This window comes from Rhinichthys klamathensis, unplaced genomic scaffold (genome assembly GCF_029890125.1).
Source record: "Rhinichthys klamathensis goyatoka isolate OS25496 unplaced genomic scaffold, OSU_Roscu_1.1 h1tg000060l_1, whole genome shotgun sequence".
In the NCBI taxonomy this organism is placed as follows: Eukaryota; Metazoa; Chordata; class Actinopteri; order Cypriniformes; family Leuciscidae; genus Rhinichthys; species Rhinichthys klamathensis.
This window is the reverse complement of record NW_026606605.1, coordinates 4,372,297-4,385,104: the sequence shown is the minus strand read 5'-3', so window position 1 is coordinate 4,385,104 and position 12,808 is coordinate 4,372,297. Positions and strand designations below refer to the sequence as shown.

General features: G+C 37.4%; 1 protein-coding gene across 3 annotated transcripts in view; it reads right to left on the bottom strand.

Annotated features, from left to right (window-relative positions):
* The window catches only part of col16a1 (collagen, type XVI, alpha 1), a 73,392-nt gene extending 63,420 nt beyond the window's left edge, over positions 1-9,972 (bottom strand). For all 3 annotated transcript variants that reach the window (XM_056249731.1, XM_056249733.1, XM_056249732.1), the window contains exons 1-2: positions 9,657-9,972; positions 5,120-5,213 (exon numbers count right to left, since the gene is read on the bottom strand). In XM_056249731.1, coding sequence (XP_056105706.1) covers positions 5,120-5,195 — 76 coding nt within the window. In that variant the 5' untranslated portion in view covers positions 5,196-5,213; positions 9,657-9,972. The remainder of the gene's footprint in view (positions 1-5,119; positions 5,214-9,656) is intronic.
* Between the last annotated feature and the right edge of the window lie 2,836 nt (positions 9,973-12,808).

Sequence of the window (12,808 nt, the reverse complement as noted above, 5' to 3'; positions counted from 1 at the left end):
CTGTCAAAACTTAGTCCTGAACATGAGGTGAACGAGCTGAGCCATTCAAAGATGGTCTGAAGGAGACAGGCACCACCTCACATATAAATGGGGCTAAAAATAACTTGCTTTTCTCTGGGGGAATCACTCTCCCAATCTCACTGCATAGTGGCAAAGACAATGACAGGTGGTCTGAAACACTCTCAACTGATGGGCAACATATGAAAAAGCTCTAACAAAGTTCATACAATCCAATCAATTCCTAAAGGATGAAATCAAGTCCCGTCCAACATTTCTTTTTGTCATTCCAGAAGTCGTTTCACTCAGATATACATCACATAGGGAAGAAAAGACTGTTGCAACTTCCGTTTTATGATGACTTTAGGGGGCATTATTGGTGGTCCTTGCTCTTTTGGTGCTCTAGACGATAAAAGACATGAAAAAATGCGGGGGAAAAAAACTTTTTTAACTTTAAACTTGAACTTATGTTTAACATATTGTTACAGCTGGCTCTCAGGCTGCAACAAAAAGGAGACCAGATGCGTCAATTCTCAGCAAAAGATTGTGGTGAACCACTAAAAGTGAACAACTGAACTTGAACACTAAGGATCACCATCCATTTTTACTTAAAAAAAAGTGATAAACTTTTTTCACCCACAACTATTGTGCAACTTTATGGAAATAACTTTTTAGGGAGGAAGTTACATTTAAAACCTGCTCAAAATGTTGAATGGGCATTATGACTCTGTGTTAGAGATGTCCTAATACTAAATTTATCCGCCGATACGATAGCCGATTATTCAGAATGATATCTGCCGATACTGATATACTGATTTTGTCTTCCTTAAAGACAAAAAAATCTCTCACATCTAATGCTGTAAAGTTAAACTACAGAAAACACTCTCATTTGGTATGTTGGGGGTATTTTTTTTAAAGCCCATCTATAATAGTCAACTGCTTTGTATGTTCAGGTATATATTACACAAATAAAAACTGAAATGTTTGATTACAACTCAGTTGCACATTAGGTAGTTTACATAAACACTTGTCTCCATGAAAAATGTATTAAAATATACATATATAATTAAGTAAATAAGCTAATATCTAATGTTTTTTTATGGATAACTAACAAACTGTGAATATTGGATACTGTAATTTCCAGAGGTAATTGCAATGTTAAGTGACATATTGTTCTCAAGTTGTTTTATTGACGTCTTTCCGCGGGTGAAACACTGATTGAGCGATGACATGGTACATTTTGGTACATTGTAGTGTATTTTTCAACATACCTTTTGATATCCCTGCATGTTTATTTATGCAATACTGTAACTAACTAGTGGAAGAAAAGACTCGCGCTCCTGCACGCAGCTACTTAAACTGAGGCGCTACAGCGATCTGTCACGTCACATTTAAGATCGTCAAAATGCCCTTTATTGGTAGAATTTTGTGATAAAATTGACAGAATTCGAAAGCTGAGACTTTGTTTCTTATCAGAAGTAATAAAGCACAACGCTCTTGCGACTATTGGATGGAAAGCGTCCTTCAAATAGTAGGGGAAAAAACGTGGACCTGGCAACTCTGGCTTGAACTACGGGTGATTCATAGGGTCAAATAGAGCTTGCTAGCAAAAAATAATTTAATTAATTAATTAAATTTAACGTCGCTGTTTAAAAACATAATTATAATTATACAAATATAAATTGTCGCATTAACGTTGACAGCCCTAATTCAAAAAGAGACATTTTCTTCACAGTATGAGATGCAGTCTCACACGCCTTGATTGACAGGATATAATCGGACCTTATCATCGGCAGTTTTTAAACAATAGTGAAAATAATTGCTTCTATTGAACGATACTGATTATTGGCCAAAAATGCCTTTTTTTATGATCCACAAACACTGAAAATTTCAGTTTAGGACAGCATAAAAAAAAAATAAAATAAAAAATTCTTTGTGAAGAAGCATGTCAGAGGTGTCTGAGACTAGAAGAGTTTTTAATCAGCATGGTTTGATTGTCTCAAAGACACATACATCAATCAAAGTGCATTAGCAAGTTACTGCAGGGTAGGGAACTGTCACTTAGAAGATTCAGAGATCAGATGAGTATGAGAAACTCAAGCAATAAAAGAGAGAAGCAGCTCAGAGCCGTCTCGTCGTTGAGCTTCTAGTGGCGGAGTAGAGCAGGTGATGGGTTTTCCAACCTGTTTTCTTGCGCTGTCAAGTTACAAAGAGCTCTTTTTAAATCTACAACACCTGAATCTCTCCACAGCCAACTCAGCAGATACAGATAGGGAGAAAAATGTCTCCAACAAAAACTTATCTGTCAGATAAAGAATTCAATTCATCGCATTTTCACTTTTTGAAATCAGACAGACTCGGCTAAATCCCTTTTCTTCTAGGTTCTACAAAGCCCCTCAGCTTTCACACGGCAAAAAGGCGGGATTAAGATGCGGAGATGTCAGGGAGGAGATAGGAAAGCTGGAGGCGGCTCTCGCTCCCGAGGCAATGATGGAAAGTTGAACGCAGGGGGAGGAGAGGTGCATTTCAAATGCATGGAGAACAGACACGTCATCAAGCATTGCAGACAGGGCTATAGAGTTTGAAGTGGAGTGAACGTTTCTGGGGTTTAGGATTTCATACGTTCAGAGTCAGCATTCTTTTAATTTAGAGATACGTATAGCTGTAAGCTGCTTCACCGTTTCTCTTTTGAGGTTCTTCCTCAAAGTCCTTCACTTTCCAAAAGAATGAACTATAAAAATACATCAATTTTAAAGAGGGTAGAAAAACAATTTTGGGAGGGGAAAAAAACATATCACCTTTCCTGGATTCAGTCGGTTATCTGGAAAGCTCATATATGTGAGCTACTGTGTCTTACCCTTGTTCAGATTCCCTCCCATGGCCTCTGCTGTATTTGTCCCTGCTTGCATATTGTTTATTGTATATTTTTAGATCCCAAAATTGGCCTGGAGAAACTCATTAAGGAAAAAGTCAGTTGGGGATTTGCACAACATCCCAGAAATCTACTATCCAAGCCCAGGGTAATTGGATGTGGCTGAATGTGGGAAAAGGTTTTTTGGGGGTTAGTTTGTTAGCTAAAGCAATCGTGCATCACTTCTGAGCACATATTTTCATGGTGATGAAAGGGTAAATTGTGCAATCAGAACAAAAAATGCACAAGGGGAAAAGTCCTACAAAAGTCACATTAAAATGTGAATCATATAAAAGAGCAAGTTATTATATTTTAGAGCATGCATGAAGTAAATATCATCCATTTTGATTTCATGATGACTTTAACAATGACCAAATAGCGTATGGTTTGATTGAAGTTATCAATCAAATCTGGTACTTGACTGTTGGATGTTTAAAAAGAGGTTTAGCCTTAAACATAGAAAGACAGTATAATCATATTATCAATCAACACAATATTTTTGGCATTAGAAGCACTAATGGGAATAGAGGTTTATATGCTAATATTTCAGTAGTTGTTTGGCTACATTCAGCCAGACTTGCATTATTATAATAATAAGATAAAGCAGCATTATTATATAATACAATAAAAGACTGGTGTTGACATTTCTCACTCCAGCCTGAAACCCCACGGAGACCCAGCTTGAGAAGAGCCTAACAAGCAAAAGTGCAAAAACAACATGTACTAGTATAAAGTGATGAATGATAACAAGCAAGTCCTTACATCGTTTAAACTGGAGATTCTGCCTCAAAACAAGCAGGGCTTCTCATGTTTCCTCACATTATTAGGGCACAAGCCAGTCTTGTATGAAACCACAAGCCAGTAGTTTCTGAAGAACTTCAAAACTTCTGAAACTTCTTAAAAATGAGCGAAACTGAGGATATAAAGTGACATGCGGGAAAAAATGTCAAAGTATCAATACTGAGGGGCCCCCACTTACAACTCAATTCTGCTGTTTGAAGGGTAAAGATGAAAAAGTGCCAAATTTCCATAACCATGTTTTTGAGACACAGCCCTGGCAGTCTAGAGAACAAGGCATGGAATCACCCTTAAACGCTGAGCCATTTTCCACAGGTCCTTGTTCTTTCATGATTTTCCTCCTGCTTTTTTTTCTTCATTTTAAGTAATACCAGACCTTATAAAAGTTTAAAAGGAAATTGTCATATAAAGAACAATGAGTACTTTGGGTTAACACAAGTTTGGCTAGTAGGCATACAGATACAGTGTTTAGCACACAGCAGTATGCACAGAGGGCTTCACTAAAGAGTGCATTCAGTTAAACAATGAAATGTAGTCAGGCATTCAGATTCATTTGGATGAATATGACAGTATATACTTCCTCCTGAATATCCATCAACTTAGATTTGTTTGCTCTCTTAGTTCACCAAGCTTCTGGCATCATTTACTCACCTTCATGTTGTTCAAAACGTATGACTTTCAGTATATTTTTTTCAGTGGAACGCAAAATGCTCTTTTTCATGCAATTATGATGCTGACTGTTAAGCTTTATCAAGCAAAAATACAACAAAGCATCATAAAAGTGGCCCAACAACTGTCCCAAGTCTACTGAAGCCATATGACAGAGGAAAATAATAAATATTGACATCTGCTTCAATTCTATTAGATAAGTTCTTGAGAGAAGCTGTGACACATGATTCATGAATGAATTTTCAGTGAATCCCTTTATCTGGCTACTTGCTTTGATTCTGAATGCTTTGTTCACGAATCAAAGTGGTTCTTGAGTTTAACTGATTAATTTATCCATTCTCAGTGGTTCACTAGTTCAGTGGATAACCACTTTGATGTCGGTCTGTTTCTAGCACAAAACTATGGTATGATTTGTAAAGACTTGGAATATAGTAGTGCACAAACACTTTTATTGTGCGTTTGAAGCATATCATGCTTTCTGAAGCTTGAAAAGGTGTCATTCTCTACAGTACTAACAATGACGACCATCAGGCTATACTTCTTAAAATGTCTCCTTTTATGTTCCATCAAATCCTATGTGTTTAGAACGACATGCAGGTTAGCAAATGATAGCAGGGTTTTAACTATTCCTTTAAATATTTATAGTGTTATGTTGGAAGAAGTATGACTTAAACATACAGAATCTTAGCTGTTTGAACCAGCCTTTGACAAAGTCATCCTTTGGTTTGGAGACCAGGCTCTTACCTTCACCTGATGCCAGTCGACCCCCATGACCCAAGCAGATGGTGAGAAGCACCAGAGAGGAGCAGATGACCCTCATGACTCCCTCCTTCAGCTCCTAACCATGATAAAAAAGAATAAGTGAACAGGTGAGAGGGAAACCAAGACCAATGTAAATCATCAGAACACAGATGAGTTATGAAATGTTATAAGCTCATTCTTGAGGTGTGTGCCTTATGACACAGCACCATTATTCTTTTACATGTAATACCATACGTCTGCAATAAAAGAGCTTCTAAATAATTGCTAGAAAGTGTAAGAAAGCATGTGGGATCAGTCATAAAAATCAATATAGTGGTTAAAGGCCAGATTAATAATGGTGCCTATAAGGTTGGATGGGTGCTTTTAGAGTATAAAATGTGCTAATGATCCAAAGCATTTCCAATAAAGCTTTGTAACCCATGACGTTTGATGATTATCATTACAGTGCCCATCTGTCCCTTTCAGTAACATTATCATCTCTCACATACACAGAAACACAAAGCTTCTCCACAATGAATACTGAATAATGCACAGTATACTGCCTACCTACTATTAAAATAATAATAATAATAATAATAATATGTGAAACAGAAGCCATTATTCCACTCTAAATGTTTCAAACTCTGCATGAACTCATCACGTTTCATGTTTAATTCTTAAAGAGGTGTCCAGATTAACTTGGAAATAAAAAGGTTATTTGCATTTTAATTCATTTTTGTGTAAAAACTAATTAAGTCATAAAAAAACATTAAACATGCCGCTTATATTACTTCTGGTTCATTCATCACACTGGAAATTAAAAAGTAGAGCAAATTGCATTTTGGCTTTTCTATGTTTCCGCCACAGAATAAAATATTTAAAAAGATAATTGCAACTTTTTATCTCAGAATTGCGAGATATAAAGTCAGAATTGCATGATATAAAGTTGTGATATAAATTTATTAAGATATAAAGTTATGTATGCGTGATATAAAGTTATTAAGTTTTTTTGCGCAATTGAGACGTTATATCATGCAATTTTGACTTTATATCTCCCAATTGCGTGTTATAAAGTCAGAATTGTGAGATACAAACATGCAATTCTGAGAAAAAAGTCAGAATTTCGAGTTTATTTCTAGCAATTGCGAGTTTATATCTCACAATTCTGACTTTATAACATGCAATTGCGACTATATATCACGTAATTCTGACTTTATAACTCGCAATTGCGAAACAAGCTTCCATAGTTTTCTATTTTAATATTTTAAAATGTAATTTTCAGCAACATTACTCCAGTCTTCACTTTCACATGATCCTTCAGAAATCATTATGCTGATTTGGTGCTCAAGAAACAATTATTGTCATCATCATCAATGTAATTTTTTTTGTGTGGAAACTGCAATAGTTTTTTTGAGGATTCTTTTATGAATAGAAAGTTCAAAAGAACTGCATTCCATATTCCCTTGCCATAAAATATAAGAAACTATCTTTGTGTGTAGTGTACTAATTATGTATGTGTATTATCTTCCAGTGCATATGGAAGGATTCAACACCTGTAATTGCTTGTAACATACAATTGAAACTAAACGGAATATGAAGTATATCTCAAATATGTTTACATGTTTTCACAGAACCAACATCACCTCACTACCCTGTTTACAGACATGCTGCTCACTCAAAGTGACCCTCAGTGGCATGTCTGGACATGAACCTGTCAGAGTGATGTATTAGGCAGAACGCCCGGGGGACAAGGCCTTCTCCTCTGCCTTTAATGGCTTTCTTGTAAATTTCAGCCTGTCGGTGATGTTTGTGCAGGCAACACCTACTCTGCATCCTCCGACTGAGGTCACACCACCTGTAGGCGCTGTACCAGTTGAGACACCGAACGTGAAGGTGTCATGAGAAAATAACACCACCCCAGAGTATACACTATCACCTGAAGATGAGAAACGCTATACCTTCTTTCACTGGCTGCCCGCACGTCTGTTTGTATCATTCCGATTCAGTTATTTACAAAGCTCTACCTCTCTTCTCACCACAAAATCAACAGTGTTCTAGTAAACAAGACAACATCCATTTCCGGTGAGCGAGGCGGAGATACTCCATTACCTATATTCAATGCCTCTGGGCAATTTCTCATTACCATTCGCTTCCACGCACAGAAAAAGGAATGGAAATTAAAGCTTGTGCTTGTTTTGTTCCCATTTCACTTTGTTTGCCGTGCAGCGAGAACAGCTGGACCGCGCAGATAAAGGAAAGAGTCTCTCTCGCATTCTGTCTTGGCTCAGTGCCCGGCAATCTGAAGTGAATGTCTATAGTCGGAATGACAAAAGCACTAGTTAGGGAATCAAGTTTGTGGGTTACAAACGACAATTTATAGTGTTCCATGAAAGACTGATAGTTACAATCAATCTATGCATGCGAAAACAATAATTCGGGACCATCTAAGAGAATGGCTAAAAGTGACAATGTGCATTTTTAATAAACAAGGGCTTTAATGAGCTATTGTAAGAATGTCTACAGTCATTTTGTTTTGCAGACTGCTGACAGGAAGTAGGCTGTCAAGAAGCCGCGTAGTGTGTTGTTTTCATGTCACAGCCTGAGAGCTCAGGGAAAGAGGGAGTGTTAAACTCTCTCCCTCTCTACAGAAGAGTGCAAACAAGCGACAAACAGTATTCCTATTTTACATAGGCCTATATGGTGCTGTCAGCTAATCGCTGGGTTATAAATACATCTAAGAATCACTATTTTGGCAACCCAAGGTGCTAAAAATGTAACTGGTGTGAAAACCTAATGATATGCAAGACCCAGTAAGAGCTGTATGTGTAAACCTCACTCCCCTGGCCTCAAGAGGCACGCTAGCGGCTGCGGTCTTTAGGGTCCTTGTTGGTGCGCCCATCTCCCATGCCAGGGACGCAGGTTTGAGTCCCGCTCAGAGCGGGTAGAGTAGGACCGGTTACATTTGGTGCCGTGACCCGGATGGGAGTCTGTGCGTGTAAACCTCACTCCCCTGGCCTCAAGACGCACGCTAGCGTCTTTTTGCCGTCCTGGTTAGCGCGCCCGCCTTCCACGCCGGTTTGAGTCCCGCTCGGAGCGGGTCGAGTAGGACACTGATACCCACATTTTCAGCACAGAGCATTTGGTTAAAGGAACCTGGGAGCTATAGAGAGACACTTCAAACACATGCAGAGAGCAATCCTGAGAGATTTATAATCGGATCTGTGGCATTTGTAATCATGTCTGCGGCACTGTTTAACCTTCAATTACATCTGTTTTGCAATCATTCTTTTCCAAAGGGGCATTTATCTTTTTTTCTGGTGCAGCGTCTTTCTGCTTCTCACTCAAGGATACTGGAACTGGTTTGCTTGTAGCCTGGTTTATCAAACTAAATCAAAAATTTTAATGGAAATGTGTGCCAAATTCAGCAAATAGGAATAATCTGTGTCCACAAGTTATGTTGGAAACGTATCTTCACCTTGTCTCCCCCTGCAGTAGAGCAGATGGTTTTGCCATCAGATATAGAGCATGCATTTTTTCCACTCCCACGGGCTGATTTTGAAAAAAAATCCCTGTGTGGTACAGAAAGTGAGCTGAGAAGGTTCTGAAAGGGATCATGAATGAACTATGGTCTGTATCAAATTTAAAAGCACCTTGCCAGAGGGTTGCATGAAAGAACTGTCCTTCAGATTACACTTTGAAAGCTGCATCATGACAAGCAGTATTTGCAATGCCTACATTCGGAAGTTATCAGAGAGTATTGCACAGCTGCACAGTGCAGATGCTTCCAAACCTTCCCTTCTCCTCATACAAACAAAATCACAGGATCATGTCATGTGATCATATTCCAAAAGTTATTGTGACACGCAGTTGTCCAGATGTTCGTGTGGAAAAAGCAGCGCTCATGTCTAATGCACTTTTTTTCTCAATTTTATAGATGACTTTAAACAATACTGCTGTGATTTGTATTAATCTAAATATACAAATGCTACAAATATACAAATTAATATTTATCTTCGTATTGTTTGTGTTAAAATAATCATAATAAAAATATACGCAGTAAGAAATAGCGCGGAATACCTGAGCGCGCGCGTAATCTCGCGCTACCGCTGGGGGGCCACGGTTAGGGCAACAAGTCAAAAAGTTTCTACCACAAACCAAAGTGGTAAAAGTGCAAGGAATTTTTTTTTTTACTAACTGCGTGTGGATTATAGCACGTGCACCATTAAATTAAAACACCTTTGAATAATAAAGGAAACAGCCCGAATTAAAACGGCTATAACTAATATCTCATAGTAGCCTATTGAACGAAAAATCCCTATCATTTGCATCCCCACAAAGCATGAAACGCGTGAATGCATACAGTATATTGATTAATAAACTTCGTGAAATTTATAAGAAATAGTAAATAAAAATTCAGTAGGCTAATGCTATAATGGAAAAAAAAATATCCCTGAAACCTATATCTCCCTGGGAGTTTGCAAGGATCCTCTCCGCCGTAAAGATTCCCCATATGACAGACCAAAAAAACACATAATTTTACCTTCTGCGATCGTTAATCCAATGAATTATGGCCACATTAATCCACAGAAAATTGTTCTTTGTGTAATCCTTAAAGAGCTTCCAAGAGTCCTCTCCTGCGTGGATAAAGTTTTTGCCTGGGAGTTCTCCTTCTCCAACTCTTTTCTCCCCTCCCCTCACAGTTGTTTTATCAAACTTTCCCCTCGCCGTCGTTCCTCGATGGGAGTTGGGAGAATCTCCAGAATACGCGTGATGACATCATCATCTGCTCCGGTTGAGTGTGGAAACGCGCCTCGGGCTTTTCTTTCCTCTGCCGCCTCCCACAAGTCCTGCTTTGTTAGATTCCTCTTTTTCAACTATGATTCCACGGCTGAGGAACTTATCTGAGGTCATGGTAATGGAGACAGCGCCGCGGGTTATACAGGTCATCGGTGACTGAAAACCAAAGGCACAATATTACAAACTGCTGACACAGTTTTGACGGTAACAATATGGTAAACGGCAAAAAGTCGTCTGGTCCTTGTTTTGTTGTTTCAGATTTGGCGGTAAACCATGTGGATCGAATTATAATTGTTTCCTGTATAGCCTGCGTCGAAATAAGTTGCTCACCCTTATAAAACTTCACTATGGCAATTCATAACTTCCTCCAAAAACATTCTAGTGTCCAAATATGTATATTTAAGTAAAAGCAGTATGTCAAAAGAGTATGATATCTGAATACACAATATTGAAGAAAACAGTAGTTTAACAATACCTGGAGGACATTCAGCATCCACGTTGAAGTGTCCAACCACTAGACATTTTGCTTTCCCATAAGGCCATTGGAGCTGAAGAGCTGTCAAATTCAGTAAAGTCAACACTAATCAAACGTTTATAATTAAAAAAGGCATGTTTTGCTTTGGCTGTTTGTTTACAGTGAAATCCAATTGCAGGAGGGTTTAGAAGAGCAACCAGAACAGATTTTTGAATATAAAAACGGAATTTACACAAATGAGGTCTAGCACTTTATTTACAGTCCTGTTCCCCGTATTATTTACATATTATAATAATTGCAATAACTTGGTAGGTACTAACCCGAATTTAAACCTAACCTTAACCCATGTTACCTTAGTACCCATACTTTCTTAGCCTAGGTAAGTACACTAAGTACACAGTACTGTGAAATAAAGTGCAATCGGTCATATATACTGTATACATATCTTTCTTTTTTCCTTAATCAATGGCTGTATGCATCTTTTGTGCAGATATCACAAAAGACTACAGTTATGGTGCTCAAGGAATATACCATCCCCAACTTCACTTCCCAAATTGCAATTGCATGTTGAATTTCTGAGTTGTAATTGAGTCAATTTTTAATGAAAATGTGTTGCCGATCCAAGAACAGAATCCACCGGTTGCAGTCTATTAAAAAATTAAGAACACATTTAACGTTGTCATCATTGTATACCAATAGGCTCTCTGGGTATCTTAAATTATCTTAAATTCTTAATTTTATCTGATCTTAGACCTTCATAGCCACATTAAAGATCCTAAATTTGGGAAACCTGGTTTAAATGATTTGGTTGCTTTGCAGCATGATACTAATGGGCTGAGCTCTGGATGTCATTAACACTTCTGACTTGCACAACAAAGGCACTGTAGATTAGTCATGGCTTGATAAAGTCAGCTTTAAAAACCCAACTTTTATTGAAGTAAAATATTGAGCAGCAGAGGGCTGCTAAACTACTTTTTGTCATCTTCTTCAATCGTCTTTGCACAAAGGGCATAACCTTTGACTCAACCCGCTCACAGTGACTTGGTTCTCTTAGAGTTCAAAGCACCTTAAACAACAGGATGTAAGTGGTTGCAGCAATGACGAGAACATCTGGAAAAAGGGTGCTTGACTATCCTCACGTGCCTCAAGTCTTCTAGACTAGTCTAAACATAAGATATACAGTCCAAAATCTAGAGTTCAGGATGTAACAGAGCGCTGAATTGGAGATGAATCCCAGATCAATCCCAGAGAGTGAGAAGGGCCATTTGAAATATTAATGCTGCAGTATTGTGTTCCTGAGTTAGCCTCACCATATGAAGGGAATGTTTCCCTCTGTGATTTTGCTGTGCTGTTTGGAACGATGATGGACAGTATTGATGTCATATCATAAAATATAGATGAGATGATGTAAACTATGTTGTGAAAACATACCCTGGGGGATACAAATAAGCAGCAGTGGAGCACAGCCAAAACATGTTTCATCTGCAGTTTGACCATTAAATATTATGACAGAGAGGACTTGCATTCATATTCCGTCTGGGTTCTACATATCAACATTTTTATGATCCCCTGTCTGGCTTCGTCACCGATTTCATGTTCTTTAAAGCAGGAGAAGGGCGGGTAGGAATAGCTTTCTTCTGGTCTCCTATATGTTTTAGCATTATGTGTATTTTTACTTTTATGTTTGTCCTTCATATGTTTTAGTATTTTGACCTGAATCTGTCCTATCTCCTATCACTGTAAAAAAAAATATATATTATTGGTTTAACTTAAACAAGTAAGTTTAATACAATGGAAATTGAAACTCAAAATAGTATGTTATCTGAACCACATTAATTATCTAAGCTGATTTGACAAGAAAAAAGAGTTGCAATAATAAATCATGAAAATATTTGTTTAGTGTTTGTTTGATGCACGTGTTTTTATTGAATGTGATGTTGCGGTTGGTATTTGACTATTTAATTTTATGTAAAACACTTTGAACTGCATTTTATGCCTGAAAAGTGCTATATAAATCAAGTTTATTATTATGATTATTTCCTCACAGAAATATTCATATGCAGGAAAGCTTTAAAAAACATCTAAATATGTGTTAAAATAGGCCTACCTGTAGAATACAGTTGTGGGTAGAATGTCTTAAAAATGGATTCTTGTATTATGTTTAATGAATATAATAATTGAAAATTAATTATTGATTGTCATGTAAAGCCGAAAGTGGAAGAAATTAATATGTTTTTTCAGCAAGGACGCATTAAATTTATTGTTACATTGTTATAAAATTATATCATCAAAGAATAACATGACATAATATACAAATTGATAATAAAAAATGATCATGTAAGATTATTTAAGAATAAGATCATGTGACACTGAGTAATGGCTGCTGAAAATTCAGCTTTGCCATCACAGGAATAAATTAC